At 48.8% G+C, this 20,930-nt stretch overlaps 1 protein-coding gene across 1 annotated transcript in view; it reads right to left on the bottom strand.

Annotated features, from left to right (window-relative positions):
* The window catches only part of LOC144797641 (uncharacterized), a 353,681-nt gene that overhangs the window by 181,518 nt on the left and 151,233 nt on the right, over positions 1-20,930 (bottom strand). The window contains exons 28-29 of the mRNA XM_078668345.1: positions 5,836-6,093; positions 2,284-2,544 (exon numbers count right to left, since the gene is read on the bottom strand). Coding sequence (XP_078524471.1) covers positions 2,284-2,544; positions 5,836-6,093 — 519 coding nt within the window. The remainder of the gene's footprint in view (positions 1-2,283; positions 2,545-5,835; positions 6,094-20,930) is intronic.

Genomic DNA, 20,930 nt, shown 5'->3' with positions numbered 1-20,930 from the left:
ACTACATTAGTATTTTTATTTATTTACATTTTTATATAGTGCAGCATAACCAACGAAATGTCAGCACACTTTGTAGATAGCCAAACATTTGGGAAAGATCTCCCCTGCACTGAACACATGTCCAACAAGTAGCCAAAACATGTGCAAGGTGCCTAACAAGTAGGCAAACAATGAATGAGGTGACCAACAGGTAGCCAAACAATGAACGAGGTAGACAACAGGTAGCCAAACAATGAACAAAATGCCTAACAAGTATCCAATCAATGGACAAGGTGCCCAACAGGTAGCCAAACAATGAACGAGGTAGACAACAGGTAGCCAAACAATGAACAAAATGCCTAACTGGTAGCCAAACAATGGACAAGGTGCCCAACAGGTAGCCAAACATTGAACAAGGTTTGTAACCTATAGCCAAACAATGAACAAGGTGTCCAACAGGTAGCCAAACAATGGATGAGATGCCGAACCGGTAGCCAAACAATGGACGATGTGACCAACAGGTGGTCAAACAATGGACAAGGTGCCCAACAGGTAGCCAAGCAATGAACACAGGGGCCAAAAGGTAGCCAAACAATGAACACAGGGGCCAACAGGTAGCCAAACAATGAACAAGGTGCCTAACCAGTAGTCAAACAAACGAACAAGGTGCCTAACAGGTAGCCAAACAATGAACAAGGTTCCCAACAAGTAGCCAAACAATAGACAAGGTGCGTACCAAGTAGCCAAACAATGGATGAGATGCCGAACCGGTGGCCAAACAATGGACAAGGTGCCCAACAGGTAACCAAACAATGGACAAGGTGCCCAACAGGTAGCCAAACAATGAAAACAGGGGCCAACAGGTAGCCAAACAATGGACAATGTGCCTAACCAGTAGTCAAACAAAGAAACTACCCCCCACATGCATCATTGTGACATTTTGCACTTCTTAATTTGCGAAAAATAAGGAATCGCAAATTAAGAAGTGCAAAATGCTATGCATCATTATTTTCGGTATTCATTTGTGATTCGGTAAAAATCGCAATTTTTACCGAATCCCAAATAAATACCGAATTCTTAAGTACATTTTCGCAATTCCCATTGATTCCTATGGGCCAAAAGGCCCATAGGAGTCAATGGGAAGGCAGTAGGAAATTGCGAGTGGCACTTTGAAAATTTCATGGGTGCAGGGGGGGGGTCCAAAGGACCCCCCCATGCACCCCTGAAATGTATTTTTCGCATCATGTTTCACACACACATGTCCTAAGGACATGTGTGTGTGAAACATGAATGTTGAAAAAAAAACATTTTCAGCATTTAAAACACTTTTTCCAAATTTACCGAGTGGTTCAACCACTCGGTAAATTTGGCACCCTAATTGCGAATTTACCGTTTTAAATTTAATGATGCATTGCTTTTAAGAAATCGCACATCTGCGACTTCTTAAAAGCACCCGCAATTTTAGAACTCGCAAACATGTTACGAATTCTAAAATTGCTTCATGCATCCCAAAAAGCACTTTTGCATTCGCAAACGGCCGATTTTAAGGAATCGCACCGTTTGCGACTACAAAAATGCTTGATGCATGTGGGGGAAGGTGCCTAACAGGTGGCCAAACAATGAATGTGGTGACCAACAGGTAGCCGAACAATAAACAAGGTGCCCCAGAGTTAGTCAACCATTGAACCGGGTGACCAACAGGTAGACACACCGTTTAGCTATATCTCTCATACAGTGAACACAATGCTTAATAGAGGAGACAAAGGAAACCCTGAAATAATTCATTCATAATGAATTCTTCTGATGAACCTGAGGAGCAAACTTTGAGAAAGGCTGACTTTGAGTGAAATACGAGAACAGAATGGGGCCAGGGAGAAGGAGATAGATCCCTGGAGAGACTCAGATTCTAAGAACCAGGGAGAAGTGTTAGAGAGGAGATGAGAGCACAGGTATCGAGGAGAGTGTTAGCGAGGGGAGAGTGGAGAAGGAGCGAGACAGGACTGTAAGGACCGAGGAAAAGGTGTGCTGAACTGACAATAGCTGAAGACTTAAAGTACATACTTAAACAATAGCAAATCACCCATCAGATGTAAAGAAGCCCAAGGGAGAGTCCTAATGGTTTCTGGTAGACAGTACCTCTCAAAGACAAGCAAGGTTGGGTCCCAGCCACTCACACATGAACCTCCAGCCTTGCTCCTGGGCCTGCCTACCTCTCCAGATCATGTACATTGGAATCCACCCTCATGTCAGCATCTGCATTTGGACCCACTTAGACTCTGTTTCTGGGATACCTCCTGGCCTTACCTGTTTGGAATGCCACCTCGCTGCTTGCAGGGCTGCTGCAGGCTGCGGTCGCTGCTTTGACAATGGCCGTGTAGTTCTGGCTGCAGGACAGCCCGTTGATGCTGCAGCTGTTGTTTGTGGTGGTGCATGAGTGCTGCACCCCATCAGGAGCGGTGACGTTTGCGGTGTAACTCTTGACCCCCGGCGCAGCTGCCCAGGACAGTGTAGCAATATTATCTTTACAGTTCACCGTAGTTTCTAGAGAAAGTGGACTGCAGGGAGCTGTGTAGAAAATAGCATTTAGAGTGTTAGTAACCACGTTTTAACAATGTTGTCCATCCTGTTTGCTGCTCATAACTTCTGCTAGGTGGAGTTCAGAAATGTTGATTGATATGTCCAGGGTTCCAACATTGTAAAGTGCCCAAATCGCACATGCTCTAAAATCAGCCCCAGCAAACGAGTGTGTGGCATAAAAAGCTGTAAAACACCACAGAGTACATCCTTCCTGCCAAGCGCTACTTCACAGCATCCTTTGCGCTGTTCATGAGGTCTGAGAATGAGCACCGCTCACGCCTACTATTCACCACAAGATGAGATTCGGTGGAAGACTGAGGTGAGGACCTGTGAAAAGATAGTTGCCACATTTCCAAGATGACATTTTACCACAGCCATATCTTAGTATTAGGGCTACATTTGCCACTCACAGATGACATTTGGTAGCCTTTGCTGGTGTCTCCAGAGGTGGCTATCTAGAACTTCAGTACCTTAGAAGGTGCCCTGAATGAAACCCTTGTTGGGTCACTCTATCTGTTTAAGGACCTCATTTATGAGGTTTTACTGTAGGGTAGTGCTGCAGGCCTTCTGCTGCGCTGATAAGAGATAAGGGCAGAAACGCACCATATCTATCAGATACAGCACATTCCTGTCCTTTTCCCCTGCGCCAACGCACAATGGGCTGCCATACGCCAACGCAGGCACCCTTGCAACAAAGTGCAAGGGTGCTTGCGTAACAGGGATGATCATTTTTGTGCAGGAAGGGAAAACTTTTTGCACAAAAATAATCAGAAGAGGTTTTTACCTCTTTCTCTGTGTGCTGCAGAATGCAGCACACAGAGAAAGAGGAAACACAGAAGAAATATAGATGTTTCTCCTCATTGTGCCTCCCTTACGCCTCTCTTGGGAGGGGTAGGTTTTTGGTGCCGCCTCATATTTACGATTTCTCGTAAATCTGGGGCAGTGCCCAAAAAACGCGTTAAAGGGAACCATATTTACGAGACAGCATGAAGCCAAAAAAGTGGCTTAGTGCTGCCTCGTAAATATGGAGCAGGCTTCTGCGCCACCTGAACGTCACAAAAAGTGACCTTCTGGCGGGCAAGGGGCCTCATAAATGAGGCTCTAAGCCCAAGTGACTAGAGTGATTTGTATTCTGGGACGGTGGGCAGCGGTGGTGTGAGTGTTGGGAGACAACCTCCTCCTAAACGAGTGATTCAGACAAAGTGGCCAGACCAGCACACACAACATGCCATAAATCTGTCCTCCCAGAGAGGGAGGGGTCCAAGAAGTGCTAGAGGGTTCATTGTGCCTACAGTGCAAGTGAATATGTCTTAAGGAAATGAGGCAGCATAGAGGGGACACTATGAATCGTTATCTCATAGTGAGGCTCAAGTAGGCAGGGACAGGAGCTGGACACCGCATCTATGAGTGAATCCGACAAGCACTCCTAAGCCAGAGTCAAAATGACACGTTACCAATCTAGACCGCCAACCCCCTCCCACCACATAATTGCATTAATAATCGTATCAGACAACAACAATGCTCTGTCCAACAGTGGTCCCATAGTGGCTTCTTATCCTAGGAAGTGCTTTTTTACGCTTGTCTTCGTGCCACTTGCGACATTTATTTACACCAGCTATTTGATAATGTAGTGATAAGGGGATAGAGTGGCATTCCCAGAGTTATGATTGGCTGAGCACTTGATGTAAGAAGACATCATGCTTCAGTAATAGAGTTCAGCTGGAGCACAGTGATAATATGGAATCCTATCTTTAGGGGTCGATGTTAGAAAGGTCTAACTTCACAGACCTTATTTGAGTCAGGTATTTGACATATCAGCCTGACAGCATGTGGGCATTCTTCTATGACTGCAATAGATGCTTGTCTGTAACGAGTTTCCCTCATGCCTCTCTGCAAATATGTATTGCATGAGATTCGGTCTTTACAGGAAATTACAAACGTGGGTTAACGAAAAGCAATAAGTATCCCAATTCAATGAATTTAAAACAGCATGTAGCAAACGGTTTTTTTGTCTACTTTTTGCAAAATGAATAACTATTTTATATTCCAATGAAAGCAACTCATGAAAATAATTGACCTGAACTTCTTCATTAAACTCACTTGTTTTATGTCTCACTCTTATTTCCATAAATACTTTTGATCATGGACATACCTGTCAAGTGGTCCATGTTGTGCTTTTCGACATTTGTTTAACAACGAAACATACATTAGCTCATAATGGATGATTGTGGCCACGTTCTTCTGTCGTACATAAACATATAGTGATATAAATCATATGAAATAATGCAGTCTATAGTTCACAGTGGCGTTTTAAACTCTTAATTTCAGGAAGGGAAGTCGCCTATTTTGCGTGAGGGTATACAATCTCGACCCCTGCCAAAAGAAGTCATTTTGTTAATGTGATCATGTATTTCGATTGTGCCCAGGCCATGCTTGACACCTTCTAGCAGTTGTGGCTTTTTATCTAACCTTCTGCTTTGCTTTTACTGCTGTGGGTAAAAATAACTTCTGTGCTGAAATTCAAGAGTGGCTGAAAGTGTCACATATGGCGTGGGATACGTAATACTGTATAGGTGTCTATGTATGCAGGTATGTGAGTGAAGGGTATCTATATGAAGGTGCCTGTCTTTTATCTGTGGATATAGGTGCTTATGTGTATTTGCAACAGAGCCTCGATGCACCTTACTGCCTTGTTTTGTCTTATTGTAAACATTTATGACTGTATGCTATGTTATGAGTTTTTATGAGCAGGCAGTAAACAAAATTAGAACCTATTGGCTTTGTCAGCTTTGTTCAGTTTCCTAAGGTGGCATACCATCGCAGTGCTCTCCTACTCCAGAGAGGTCAAAGGGTCAGTTCCTGTAAGGACCACCTCAAAGATATACTTGCTAACCATGATATACAATCTCATTTCAACTATCTTCCCTCCACTCAAGGGCAATGCATGTTTACTGACAGGCTATGATTGGAGAGGATAAGTCAGAAAGAAGGGTATTATGTGAACATTTCTACCTTCAAGTAAGAAACCCATAATCTCAAGAATATTGATCGTAATTGTTTTTTTGGGAGGGGGAATGGATTAGGTGTATTCGAAAATGTCTGCTGCATGGGGACGGGTGAGAAAAGGATTTGGTGACGGTGGTTTAATTTCTCTCATGGTAAAAGGAGTGATGTTGGTAAACACAATAAAACGTTTTAAGGGTTTCTTGGTAGTGGGTCGAGGTACTCAGTATATTGGTAATGTTTATTTAATCATATAGGTCCAAAAGAAAACCTTACCTGTACGAAAGTCAAAAGGCGCAAGGGGGCTGCTGCACTGTTCATTGGATGCCGAGACGGATGCGTTGTAGGTCTGTCCACACGGCAAGTCGCTGATCTGGCAGATAGCACTTGTTGTATTGCATGAGTAGAGCTCTCCATCAGGCGAGGTTGCTGTTGTCACATAACTTGTAGTTCCAGGTTGGACTTCCAATGACAACGCCAATATGTTGGTTTCGCAATCAAGGTTTACCTCTGCAATTGTCGGAATGCACGGAGCTAGCGGGTTAAAATGAACCTCTATTAAAATATACTCATGTCCATGGGGGAACACAGGAGGGCCAATGCACAAAGGCATTCAGAGGAGATGAAGTAGTACTTCTGCAGAACTACTTCTCCTACTCATGAATGCCTTTGAGAATTGACCTCAAAACCTCTAAAATTGAAATGTTCAGGGGATAATCACATACAATTAATTCATAGAAAAAGGTAGGTGCCCTCTTTTCACTTTTCCTAATAGGAAGATGGTCGATTTGGGGTACGTGAAGCAGTATACGTATAGCTCTATTTCACATAGTCGTAAATGCCTTTGTGACTTGGTCCCAAGTAATTTCATGACAAAGCACAGTGATGAAAATTTGATTATTAGAAGATATGTTCAGAAAAGATACATCTGCAGAGCCTGTAAGGGGTGTAAGAATTCCCAACTATCAGTATTCCTTAATTGCATAAATGAATTGAAATCACATGCAATTTAGACAAAGCAATATCAAATATTAATTAAAGATCAATCTAAAAGGACATTATTTATAGTGGACTGCCACAAAAAGGTGACAAAAATGTATTTTAGAAGACCTGTGAGCTGATCATATTGTATACAGAAATCAAAAGCATATTATTTCCTGAGTCCCACTAACATAAGGTGTTCGCAAACATTTCATATGTTGCTTTTGTCGCTATATGTCATTACAATTAATCATTCTAAGAAAATACAGTAGCACATTACCAGAATTCACCAAACAGGTTAATCTTTTTATATTTAGATCAGAACATTGAGTTAGGAATGGGCATGATGCTATGGAGGGTCAGACAAGAATTAGAATTAAGGATGAAAGCTACTTGACAGAGCCTATGCATGGCTGATTGTGTCATGATGTATTATGTCAGCCACAGAAAAGCTAAAACGTTGCAACTCACATGCTTGAGCGAGCACACAGACAGACAGACAGACAAACTCTCTCTTACTCTCTCGCTCTCTCTCTCCCTCCCTCTCTCTTCAATATGGGGCGAATCTCATTGGTTACTTTGTAAACAGATAGGTGCAGGAGCCTAAACATTTTCTTAGGAGCCCCCTTCCAATGCTGCCAAATGCGAGTTTACCGAATTTTCGATTCTAGCTCATGTCTCTTTCTATCACCACCCTTCACTTCTGTCTCCTACTGGTTCTTTTCTTCCATTTGTCTCTGTTTTAATTCACTTCCTCTTTCTTTCTCCTTTTTTGACTGTCTTTCTCTCTGCTTTGGACCAAAGTCTGCTGATGTAAAATAAGTTCTGATCCCTAAAAATTAGTCTGGGTACCAACCACCTGCAACTACTGGCACAAATTAAGTATCAGAGAGCATATCACATTGATCCATTTCGCCTATTGATTTCCACTCAAGGATTGTTCTGTAACACCTACACGAGTATACACTAATACATATCCTCAAGTTATTCCTGTTTGAAAGAGGTTTGGTTGATCTAGCACTATTCTTTCATCTCAGCAGCATAAATCCAGTTGACTCAGAACCAGACAAAATTGAGTTTTTCTCTCAAATGTAAGTATTTTAACATGTTCCAGTAAATGTTGACACCATTTTGCCTGCACTAGGATCAGGATATAGCATGAGGTGGGAACTAGATTACAATTCCATCTCGTTTAGTTGTTGATTCCCACAACCGTCTTGTCTTTGATCTGTACATCCACTTTGCAGAACAGATGTGGTGGCCACACGTATTTTGGAAGAAGACATCAGGTGATGGGAAACCCCAAAGGAACCACTAGGATTCTGCCTCTGTGTTGTTGGTGAATTCTAAGGTTTCTTGAACTAAGCTGTTAAGTGGGGGACGTTGGGAGTCCTCGTGAACAGTTTTGAGCACTTTGACTAGTTGGAACATTGCTGGCTGGTTAGTTTACTCTGTCTGATATAGTGGTGCACATAAAAAGAAGATGTGAATTCTCAAGCTGTGAGAGGCTTAGCTGCTAATGTTAAAGTTGAACCTATAGACAACTTCTACTTATAGAGGAAACCTACTACACTATAAAATGATTATTCGTGGGCTGAGATTTCTTTATTTAAATCACTATTCCACGCATAGCAATAATTTAAAATCAGTTCATGTCTTGCACATGCTTTGCTCTGGCTTCATACTCTAATTTCTCATTTTTTCAAAAGGTTGCATAAGGGATGTTTTGCATGTTTTGCTCACTTGCAAAGTTTCTGTGGTACAGGCTATATATGCACAGGTTTCGGCTTTATACATGGCACACAATTGAGTAATTACAGCTTCAAGAATGTGCCCACATTTTTTTCGAGTTTGCAAACTGGGATGAATCAATTGTGTTAAATGGCACAATTATGTGAATTGGGTGGGTTTAAGGGGCTATATAAGGAATGGGTGCATCCAGTATTCAGGAAATGTTTCTTAGTGTCATCTGAGCGGAAGGTTTGGCCTCAGTAGAAAGTACTTCCATAGTTGTGTTTTGGTGACCTGAGATCTGACAGGAAAGGAGGTGAGTAGCATGAGTTCCTGCTCATTGGGGATGAGTAAACAAGGAAGATGCTGGGTGTTTTGATTTGGAGAGTTTTATAAATAGGGGTGAGTACCAACCGAAAATAAGGAAAGTTGTGCAGAGATCTCCATCTCAATGCTGAATGAGTGTGGGGTAAGTGTGAACTTTGGCCCCTACCATCTGGGCGGGCAACAAGATGGCTTATGGACCATACTAGGCACTTAAAGCACATAGAGAATGACGCTTTCCTGGCAATCATGTAGCGAGAAGAACAACGAAAATCAAGTACTATACAAAACTTCTCCTTTATTCACTTCACCTATGAGCATGGTATGTACATGCAAAAAGACAGCAACTATCTGAATATTCACTGTGGAACACACACAATTTTCTTGTTGCTGAATCGTTTTGGCCACTATAGGAGTGGAAGGGTATGCTCAGATGTGAGTCCCTTGCTCACTGCACCATCAGGATTCAAGCAAGCCGGGCCGAAGACGGCTGCAATGCCAGAAACCGGTCCCCGGAAGCTTGTTTCCTTTCCAGTAAAGAATTGGCTTGGTAGTTTGGTCTGCCCTGTTCCCATGATGCACTGGGCCAGGGACAGACTAATTTGCATGTAGCCAGGTTCTGAACTGGGATGGTGCAGTGAGCTAAAAAACGGTGATGGATCAAGCCCTGATCTTTTGACTGGGTAGGAGTGTTCTGCTTAATTCAGATGCTCTGTCCATCACCACCCCCTTTTCTGAATCGTTTTGGCCACTATAGGAGTGGAAGGGTATGCTCAGATGTGAGTCCCTTGCTCACTGCACCATCAGGATTCAAGCAAGCCGGGCCGAAGACGGCTGCAATGCCAGAAACCGGTCCCCGGAAGCTTGTTTCCTTTCCAGTAAAGAATTGGCTTGGTAGTTTGGTCTGCCCTGTTCCCATGATGCACTGGGCCAGGGACAGACTAATTTGCATGTAGCCAGGTTCTGAACTGGGATGGTGCAGTGAGCTAAAAAACGGTGATGGATCAAGCCCTGATCTTTTGAGTGGACAGGAGTGTTCTGCTTAATTCAGATGCTCTGCCCATCACCACCGCCTTTTCTGAATCGTTTTGGCCACTATAGGAGTGGAAGGGTATGCTCAGATGTGAGTCCCTTGCTCACTGCACCATCAGGATTCAGGCAAGCCGGGCCAAAGACGGCTGCAATGCCAGAAACCGGTCCCCGGAAGCTTGTTTCCTTTCCAGTAAAGAATTGGCTTGGTAGTTTGGTCTGCCCTGTTCCCATGATGCACTGGGCCAGGGGCAGACTAATTTGCATGTAGCCAGGTTCTGAACTGGGATGGTGCAGTGAGCTACAAAACGGTGATGGATCAAGCCCTGATCTTTTGACTGGGTAGGAGTGTTCTGCTTAATTCAGATGCTCTGTCCATCACCACCCCCTTCTCTGAATCGCGAGTGGAACTCAAGCAAGGCGATATAGGTATGCTGACATGGGGGGCGTGGCTTGAGCGCCGAGGGAGATGGCGGCGTGAGCCCGGAGCTCCGTGCCTCCTTCCCCGCAATACTCCTGAAAACGGGACCAGAGGACCCGCAAGTGCCCCGGAGCCGGTGGCAGACCTGAAGGAGACTGGCCGGGCGCGACCTGAGCTGCTGGCGGCGCTGCAGCGCCGAGATCGACCGCCGGTCGCGGCGGCCGCCTGTGTGAGGGGAGAGACGGAGGCGGGCAAGATGGCGGCCGCGACGGAGCCTTAACTGACCGAGGACGAGGCAGCGGTCCACACACCCGGAGCACACGGTGGGGGCGCGACCGCTGTCTGAAGCGATCCCAACGGCGATACCCCCCACAGCGGGAGGAGCTCCCTGACCCTCGGCTGCGGTGCGCGGCGACCGCGATCGCTGGAACACAGGGCTGCCAGGTACGTCACTGCTGGCGGAGCTCCCAGGCGGCTTCATTAGCCTGGAGAGCGGAGCGACGATCTCCGACCCAGCCCTGGGCATTGAACTTGATGGCGGATGAGCGGGGGCAGCCCTGAGAGGTGGGCCACGTGGAACGGGAACTACTGCAGAACGGCCCGGGGCCCCCCCCGCCCCCCCCCACCTCCTTTTTCTCGTTGCCCCCTCGCCACGACTGAGCGAATGGTGGTTGGAGACAGCGCCAAACTTCCGACAGCGCGCCACACTTGAGCCGCTAGCCCCGGGGAGGGGAGACGGTATACTATAGTCCCCCAGGGGGCGCACTGCACGGCAGGCGCTGCTTCTGGAGTGCGGCAACGGAGCAGTGGGATTCCGTGGTGCACAGGAGCCGGCCACGTGACTGAGGCCCGAGGGAAGGAAGGACGAGCATCCACTGCCCCCGGGGGCCGAGAACCTCGACAGGCGCCCCTGCTGGGGTGCGACATCTGTGAAAGCGCGACTCCATAGCGTACAGAGGCGAGCCGTGAGACCGGGGCCCGGGGGGATCTCAGCCAACCAGGCAGGCCGAGCAGGGCGAAGTCAGCCACGATGGGGAAGCCGAGGACGAAGGCGGAGGAGGCTGAGCAATCTGCTGCGGCGGAGGGGGGCCCCACCGGGCAGACAGACCTGCAGCGTTTACAGGACCGGATACTGGAAGCCATAACGGCCACTCGAGACACGCTCCACAACGATATTGCGCAAGTGGCGTCAGGACTGGGCTTGCTCCGGGCGGACCACGACAAATTGAAAGACAGGGTCAAGGACGCTGAGACGGTGATCAAGGACCTGGCGCCGGCTCACAAGGTGCTGGAAGGGAAGCTAACGGAAGCCCTGGACCGCATACGCACCCTGGAAAGGCGGGCGGAGGACACGGAAAATAGAAGCCGGCGCAGCAATGTGCGGATCGTGGGCGTACCAGAGACGGAGGGGGCGAGGGACATGGTTGCCTACATGGAGGAATGGATGAAAACAGTGGTGGCGCCGGAGGGGCTCTCCTCCTTCTTCACACTGGAGCGTGCACATAGAGTCCCATCGGGGCCTCCCAAGCCCGGGCTCCCACCCAGGCCGATCATAGCCAAGTTGCTCCATCACAAGGATAGGGACTTGCTCCTGCGGAGGGCTCGGGAGGCTGGCCCCTTCCAGATTGCGAACAGCAAGGTCACGCTTTTCCCGGATTTCACCTTCGAGACACAGAAGCAGCGGGCCTCCTTCCTTACAATCAAAAAAGAGTTGCGGAATGAGGGGATTGTCTACTCGTTGCTTTTCCCAGCTAGGCTCCGAGTGGTGGTGGACGACAAGGCGAGCTTCTTTAACACATCAGCAGAGGCCTGGGACTGGTGGGAGACATACAAGGCTGGGACGGACGGCGCCAGAGCACGGGAGGAGCGGGAGAAGGAGCGGGGGCGCTCGCCGCAGCGGCCGCGGAGGTCGAGGAGGCTGAGGAAACGAGGGCAGGGGAAGATGGGACCGACGGCCTCCCAGACTGAGGCAGAACGGCAGGCCGCACTACTGGAAGTGGGAAAGCTGAGTCAGGCGGAGGGCCCCGGTTCTGGGGGGGCCATGGACTCGGACGCTCTTGTGTCGGCCTCAGGCTCAGAATCGGACCTTTCTGAGATTCATCGGGCTGGGGGGCCGCTGGTGACGCCGCAGACGGCGGACGAGATCCTGAGTGTCTGAACTGCTGGCGGAAGACTCTGGGTAATGTTTGGGAAGCTGGGAGGGGGACCCGTGCCTCAGTATATAGCGGGCGCCGGGGCACACCGGGGCACTCGTAGCAGGGAGGTCATGGGGAATTGGGGAGGGTGCGAGGAGCTAGGCGGCGCAGCCCCCCTCTGGACGAGGCCGCACTCCGTAAGCCCTTAAGGCACCCACGGCTACGGCTGTGTAGTTACGACCTGGGTCGCTCAGGTGTGGGAGTTTGGATGGGGACTGATATCTTGGTATTGGGGCCTATTCTGGGGGAGGGGGGGGGTTCCACAGTTGGGGATTGTTTACCCTTTTTGAAGTTTTTGACCCTGGGTACACCACGGGTAGGACTGTTGAGATGTTTTGTTTTGTTAAGGGGGGACATCACCACCATTGAAGGGCGGGAACTGGAGGAAATGTGTCGATCAGATCGCTGGGACAATGGCTAATGTGAATAACTTGACCTGTATTACCTGGAATGTGCGGGCCTACACACTATACAGCGCAGACACAAGGTACATGCCTATTTAGTGCGGAGGGGAGTGCACATTGCCATGCTGCAGGAGACGCATCTTACACGGCAGGAGGGGGCAGCGCTGCAGAAAAGGTGGCGGGGACAGGTTTTTCATACCAGCTATTCGGCATATGCTAGGGGGGTCCTTATCTGGATTAGAGCAGGTACACCTTTCCAGCTCACGCGCCAATGGGTAGACCAGGAAGGGAGGTATGTGGTGGCGGAGGGGAAGTTGGAAGGTAGAGATGTGGTCTTAGCTAGCGTTTATGCCCCGAATTCAGACCAGCTGGCTTTCCTCACGAAACTGTCGGGGACACTGGCTCACTCCCTGGCGGGTCCGGTCCTGATGGGGGGTGACTTCAACTCCGTTACGGACCCTTTATTGGATAGGTCCCACCCCCCCCTGCACGATTCCCCAGTACACAGGCTATCTAGAGGTAGGAGGGAGTGGCAAGAGAGTTGGGAACTGACGGATGTCTGGAGAGGGCAACACCCGGCTGACCGGGATTACTCATTTTTCTCCGGGCTGCACGACTTGCATGTCCGTTTGGACACGATACTTTGCTCCCGGGAGGTGCTGCCATGCGTCGCGGGATCGGAGTACCTGTCGAGAACGATCTCTGACCATAATCCACTCCTGATCCGGCTGGCTTGGGTGGCGGGGAAACCCAGAATCCCGATTTGGAAACTACGGCCTGAGACCTTAGAAGACCCCATATTCGAGGCGGCCCTGGCGGAGGGGGTGGCCTCATATTTTGCGGAAAATGAAGGGACGGCGTCCTCCAGGGCGATGGAATGGGACGCCTTTAAGGTAGTGGTGAGGGGTGTCTGCATCAAAGACTATGTAGGTGTGCGAAGAGTATTGCTGGGCGACCTGGCTAAGGCGGATACTAGGCTGAGAGAAGCGGAAAGAGAGCGGCCCGGACACCCTGAACTCCAGGAGACACTCTGCGCAGCTAGGGAGGCGGTAGCGGTTGAGGTGGAGAGGCTTCGAGCCTTTGACTTCAAGAAGTATGTGCTGCGCTCCCATGTGGACGGTGACAAGGCGGGCACCCTCCTGGCGTGGCTTTCGAACCCCACTAGACGGTACACTCCCATACTGCAACTGAGGGATACGTCGGGTGTAGTACAGCACACTCAGTTGGGCATAGTTGACGGCTTCCGGGAGTATTACGAGGGCCTATATAAGAGTGCCCCAGGAGACCGGCCGGGCCTGGCAGAACCCTTCTTGACGGGTCTACCTCTGCGACGGCTAGAGGCAGAGCAGGCGATAGACCTGGGCTCGGACATTGAGTTAGGGGAGATCAGGTCGGCGGTGCGACGCATGGCACGAAACAAGTCGCCGGGGATAGACGGGCTCCCCATAGAATTCTATGGCAAGTATCTAGATATCCTGGCCCCACGACTGTTGACCGTCTATAAAGAGGCCAAGGCAGCGGGCCAACTACCGCAATCAATGCGGGAGGCATTGGTGGTCCCACTACTGAAGCCCGGCAGAGAGAGTAGTGACCCGGCGTCCTATCGGCCACTCTCTATGCTCACCGCAGACTATAAGATCCTGAGCTCTATACTGGCCGCGAGGCTCCTGCCACACATGACGGACCTCGTGCACGAGGACTAGAATGGTTTTATACCAACACGCAACACCACAATCAACATTAGAAGGCTTGTCCGCCTCATGGACGGGTTGGACAGCGGAGCTGGGACGGAACTGGTCCTTTCGGTTGACATCGAAAAAGCCTTCGACAGTCTGGAATGGGACTACCTCTATGCTGTAATGGAACGGTTCGGGCTGGGGACTGGCTATATTCATTGGACGAAGGTCCTTTATGCGGAGGTGATAGCGCGAGTAAGGGTGGGATCAACGGTGTCATTCCGATACCCGGTTGAACGAGGCACTCGACAGGGTTGCTCTCTCTCGCCGTTGCTATTTGCACTGGCTATAGAACCGTTGGCGGCTCAGGCCCGGACTGGGCGGCACTTCCGTGGAGTGCAGGCCCGAGACGGGCAACATTTCATCTCGCTATATGCCGATGATCTACTGCTGTTCCTCCATGACGGCGTTGAGGACTTGCAGGGAGCGGAGGCGCTGTTGGAGAGCTTCGGACGGATGTCGGGCCTGAAAGTTAACTGGCCCAAGACGAGCTTGTTCCCGCTGCAGGAGGGCGCGGCCCAGCCGCACCACCGATCAGAAGTGGCTTGGTCGCCTGCCTGTATTAAATACCTGGGGGTCCAAATTTACCATAAGGCGGAAGACTTGCTTGAGGGCAACCTGGGGCGATGCGTGCGTGGATTAAGGGGCTGCATGACCTTCTGGGCCACATTGCCGCTATCGGTGGCTGGCCGGATCTCCTTGCTGAAGATGGTTGCACTGCCTAGATTATTATATTATTTCCGGACGCTCCCGATTTGGCTACCTGGCTCCTTCTTTAGACTACTTAAATCTCTGATCACGACATTGATTTGGGGAGTGGGACGGTGTAGAGTGGCGCTGGCCACGCTCTCTCGCCCGAAAGATGAGGGGGGGTTAGCGGTCCCGGACTTCGAGCTTTATGCAGGTCCTCACGCAGGAGGTTGCAAGGGTGTTTCGGGGTCCGGAGGATGGCATCTTGCGGGGAACGCCCAGGCACGTCCTGGCTTATATTACTCTCCAACAGCGGCTGGACAATAGGGATTTATCGCTGGAGCAGCGCACGTACCGCCGCTGCTGGGACCGGGCACACAGGAGAGCCGGAATTCGGCGCCCGTACGCACCGGAGATCCCTCTGGGCATGTTAACAGCCCTACCGCATGGCGGGGACTGGTCACATCTGCAAGGGTGGGAAGAAGCGGGTGTGCAGGTGGTGGGGGACCTGTACGAAAATGGCGCGATGATCCCGTTTCAGGAGTTAATGGAGCGCTTTGACATCCCGAGAGGGGGATTTTTGCTTCATGCGGCGGTAACCAGGGCAATGCAGGCTCACTGGGGCACGGGGCTTGAGGAGCCCGAGACGGCAGCAGCGTGTCAGTACACTATGATGGCGGCGGGAACGCTTAAGGCGGTTACATGCCTTTACAATCGAATGATAACGGAGAACATTCCTCCCCTTGCATCTCTGAAAGCCAAGTGGGAGGCGGACCTGGGTAAGGACATTCCAGACACGACATGGGCACAGCTGGTCCGAAGGGCCCGCAACAGCACAAGAAACGCCAGATTCCAACTAATCCACTACTACATATTACATAGGGCATACATGACTCCGGGACGGATCAGGCGATATTTCGGTGCGGAAACAGCGTCCTGTCCCCGATGCCTGGCTGAGGGGGCCGAATTAGTGCACATGCTGTGGGCGTGTCCGGCCCTGCGGGAATATTGGCAGGACATAGGGGTGGTGTTGAATGAGGTGACTGACAGGGCCGTAGACTATGGCCCAGCTGAATGCATCCTGCACTGGTTTCCCCATACCCCCAAAAACAAACTCACGAGCAAGTTCATTGATATGGGACTGATGGTGGCTAAGAGGGAGATCACTAGGAACTGGAAGGCGAGGTTGGGGCCAACCCTGCGGAGGTGGCGGCGGGAATTCTTGAAGTGGGCGGCGGCTGACAGCTCCTATAGATACCAGATTGCGCGTAGGTCCCCTAGCCAGACAGCAGCAGATACGGCGACCGCTTGGGAAGTAATGGTGCAGGCACTCCGGGACAACGAGGCAGATGAGGAGGAAGAGGCCCCCGTAGCAGGAAGGGAGGCAGAGACTGGCTGAGTCCCCGGAAGCGTCAGATACACAGGAAGACAGGCACTGGTACTCCAGGAACGAACGCTATAAGCGCCTTAGATGGGTGGTGGTGACTGGGGTGGGATGGGGGGGGGAGTTCTAGGTTTTTGCGCGGGGTGGGAGTTGGGGGCAAGCGCATAAGTTGAGTAGGACTGTAAAAGTAGTCATGCACACGGTCAGGACACCGATTACTCCTTTGATCTGCAAGTTGAGCATATGTGCACAGAGATATTAACGCCGCCCGACCCCCGGGTTGTGGGCATAACGGCTGTGTACTGACCACCGATTCGTATTGTATATCTGCTCATTTTATGAAACTACTTGCGCATGTATGGGCCTGCACAGGCATGACTGCAATAAAAATTATTTACAAAAAAAAAATAGGTATGCTGACATGCAGTTATGTCTTTTGGTACAGCAGCTGACAGTCTTGGAGCTGGAGACAGGGCCGGACTGGCCATAGCGGGCACCGGGCAATCCTCCGGTGCGCCGCACGAGTGGGGCCGGTTTAGGGCCCCCTGGGCCAGTTTTGTTACAGGGCCGTTTTTGCAGCATAATCGGCCCTGTAACAAAATCGGCCGAAAACCGGCCCGGCAAAGAGCTCGCCGGCACCTCCAACCCTTCCGAGTGGGGAGGGGGGGGGGGGGGGCGGCCAAGCACTTTTCCGGGGCCGGTTGTGGTTCCCAGTCCGGCCCTGGCTAGAGACCCGGGACGCCATCCTTTCTGATCTGTTTTAGGATTTTACAGATTACAGGTTCCCTTATTGGTGTTGGAGACCGCTTCAGAGACATTATCAGAAAGAAAAGGCTGAATAGTTGGTGCTGGCGATGGTTCGACAGCCTGAGTCCTAGCCTCCTGATAGGTGCTATTTGGGGCCTTGGGGGTAGACCGGGTAGTCACAAATGGATGAAGGAAGGATGCAGGTGAAATTCCTGCAGCAGGCAGTAATCTGAGGGTGAAGAACATGCAGCTGAACAGTAAAAAAGATTGCAACCCGCCATGAAATAGTCTGATGGAAAGCAGGTGTTCAGCAGCTTCTCTGTTCTGGAGACCATTTCAAGGATGTATAACCTTTTACTCCTGTGGGCGAGAAGTGTTAGGCATTCCTCTGGGCTTTCCCCGATAATGAAAGTTGTTACACTCTTATTAGCTGCACCTAATGGAGGCTGGTTTGCATTGCAGTAAAAACAGCAGCATCTACTGGTTGGGGTATCCTGGCAAGGGTGCAGTTGCATTAGTACAACTACATTCCCATAGAAGTAAATTCGTAACCAAGTACTGTTTATATTTCTGGATAGGCGTGTCCTCCAGGGTGGGCCAGCACAACTTGCACATCTTCATCTACTTTTCTAGTCAAAAGAATAGAGTGAGATTCTGTGGATCAAGGGTTCTCTGTGCCCGCTCGCCCCGAGGACTGCTGCCAGCTGCGGCAGTCAATCCCCACAGAATGCAGCTTCCATGCCCAATGAGGCTGGTGTCCACCTGAAGGAGCTCTTCCCTTGGGATGAGTGCAATAGATTATTCTGGTGATGTCAGGAGACCATCTAACATCATGGACCAATGTGGGCTCGAAGCACATATCACTCTCTCTCATCCATAGGTCTACTTTAAAAATATGCCTTATTATAGGGTCTCTCCTAAGTACCCAGGGACCGGATCTGGGGAGTGAGTAGGTCCCATCCTAAATGGGTGGCAACTGGAGCTGCTCCAGAGCACAGACCTTTTCTGGGATCCTCATCCTCCTGACACTTCTTCTTTGCCAGAGGGGAGCAAAGGTCGAGTGGGTATATCAACCACAAACAAGTGTTGCCTACCCAGGACCAGAGGGCAATCTCAATGAAAAGTGCTATGTTCTCACAGACCAGGTGGGAGCCATGAGAGCTGAGGCAGATGAGGCGGGAGGGGGCATAGGCTGTGCCCTTTAAAGTCATATACTCCTGTGGGACACCTATGGAGCACTCATAGGGGCACAGCCCTACTGTCAAGGTGCTTGGAGTTCAGAAACTTTGTGGAGTACAATCTTAGAAAGGGAACCTTATGTGAGTGAGTAAAGGAGAAGCACACAAGCTAATATTGACTGGAGCAGGGTTGTTTTCACAAGGTTGATCAAAACAGACACTTAAGATAAAGGAAAAAAGTCAGGATTGTAGTGGACACTCTGGTGTGGGGAACCTGCCACACAGAATTGGAATTCTGCTGATTTCTTTGGAATGCCACCCCAGTAGAATGGTGGCATCCCAATGTAGTACATACCACTAATATATTGCAGCAAGGTAGTCCAGAAGGGCATGGATGACATTTTGGCCTATTGTAAATGTGATTTTATCATGAAACAGGCATTAAATGTGGTTGAATTAATGGATCCATTTCAAGTCCGTTTCTAAAGCCTTTATGCACACAAAATAGCCCAATACCTACAAAGTCTATGGCACCATCTATTTAGAAATTTCATATAACCCCGGAGGTGTTAAACACAGAAATATGTCCCCAAGCTCCTTCTGAAGATCATGGGTGCCAGCTTGAGATAGTCAGATGCAACCCCTGGTTTGCAGTATGATTTTCCTGACATTGCTCTTGCTACCCCTAGTCTAAATTGCCATGAAAGTAGTGGCAGGAACAGAAAGTAAACTGGGCTCTAGGCACTGTATTTCCCTAGCCTTTTAGAGCAGACAAGCAATTTTTCCTAGGCTAAGGTTGAAACAAGGTTGACCAACATTGTGATGTATTTGGTGGTAAAATGGTGCTAGATATCACTTTCATAGCCCAAGGATTTTTGATGAGGTTACATCCATGGTGGAGATGAGTGAAGGGTTGTGAGCAAGTTTACCTCCTTTCCAAAATAATATGATTTTCAAAGGATAATTTCTCGCTCCAATAACACACATTGATCCTGGTTGATTTGAGTGAAAGTAGTTCTTTTAATTCACACAACATTATGATCATTTCACTCGTTTTTGGTTTGTCATAGTGCAAATTTTAGGAAAAGGGAACAGCCGAAACGTGTTTCATGGTTGAACCTCGACCATCAAATCCATGTCAGCGTCGGCATCTTGACAGAAATTGAATTTTGATCATAATGTTCCACTAATAACTCGAAAATGTACAGAATTTACCGTTGACATCGTGATTTTAGAATGTAAAGACTAGCCTTGAGAAAGCCCTGGCTCTAATAGCCACTTGGGCGAAACACGTTTCGGCTGTTCCCTTTTCCTAAAATTTGCACTATAACAAACCAAAAACGAGTGAAATTATCATAATACTGTGGTGAATTAAAAGAACTACTTTCACCCAAATCAACCAGGATCAATGTGCTGACGCTGATTTGATGGTCGTGGTTCAACCATGAAACACGTGTCGGCTGTTCCCTTTTCCTAAATTTTGCACTATGACAAACCAAAAACGAGTGAAATGATCATAATACTGTGGTGAATTAAAAGAACTACTTTCACTCAAATCAACCAGGATCAATGTGTGTTATTTGAACGAGGAATTATCCTTTGAAAATCATATTCTTTTGGAAAGGAGGTACACCTGCTCACAACCCTTCACTCAACTGTATATTTAAGTCTGTAAAGGTCCAGAGCCTTGAGCAAAAGTGCCTCCGATAACAATAGGTATTCATATCCAGAATCAGGATCCCTGGGCCTTTCTCTTTTCTCTCATCCATGGTGGATATGTTTTAACTTGGGCTACAGTAAGGAAAGTCAGGCCAAAGATGAAGCACAGCTGACAGCAAACATTCCTGGCCAGATGGAGGCTGCATTACTTGTTGTTAATGGACCTGTCCGTCATGGCCAGGATGCGACCTACTCTTTGTTGGTATTGCACTTATTGGTCGTGGCCAGGATGAAGGTTACTCTACATTATTATTGGGCTGGGATGAACTACCTAGTCCAGGTTGTTAATCTCTCTGTAATGATCCATAATAAGAGGAGGAACACATTTAGATGTGCTACCATTAGTTAGAAAACAGCATAGGAATATGTGGGTTTCCTGCATTGATGTTTGGGGCCGGAAATCATAAAAGATTACTGAACCACATATAAGGCACATGCAATTGCATCTCCTCTCAAAACGTAATCACCAAAAGACAATTAGAATGAGGAGAAAAGTGTTCTCAGAGGTTTAAAGAGAAGGTTTGGAATCCTCAGCTTCGAGTGACAGTCATCAAAATTAGATTATTTAAATATACCTTGCAATGCCCTTTTTCAAGAGGAATGGTTCCGATTTTGAAGCCCAACATTGTCAATCTTCATTTTTCGTTCTTTGTCCACTGATTTAATTGAATATCAGAGCTTGTTCTCATTTTGACTTGAAAAGGCCAGTTTTTAACTTTTTGATGACAGGACATTGATCACAGCAGTTTCACATTTAAACATTGCAATGAAACTGAGAGAATGATAATGAGATAGAAAACTTAGAGGAAACAACATACAAAGAATTGGGAGC

The sequence above is a fragment of the Lissotriton helveticus genome, chromosome 1_2 (genome assembly GCF_964261635.1).
Source record: "Lissotriton helveticus chromosome 1_2, aLisHel1.1, whole genome shotgun sequence".
NCBI classification, from domain to species: Eukaryota; Metazoa; Chordata; class Amphibia; order Caudata; family Salamandridae; genus Lissotriton; species Lissotriton helveticus.
Note: the sequence above shows the minus strand (reverse complement) of the source record. Positions and strands in the feature narration are given on the sequence as shown.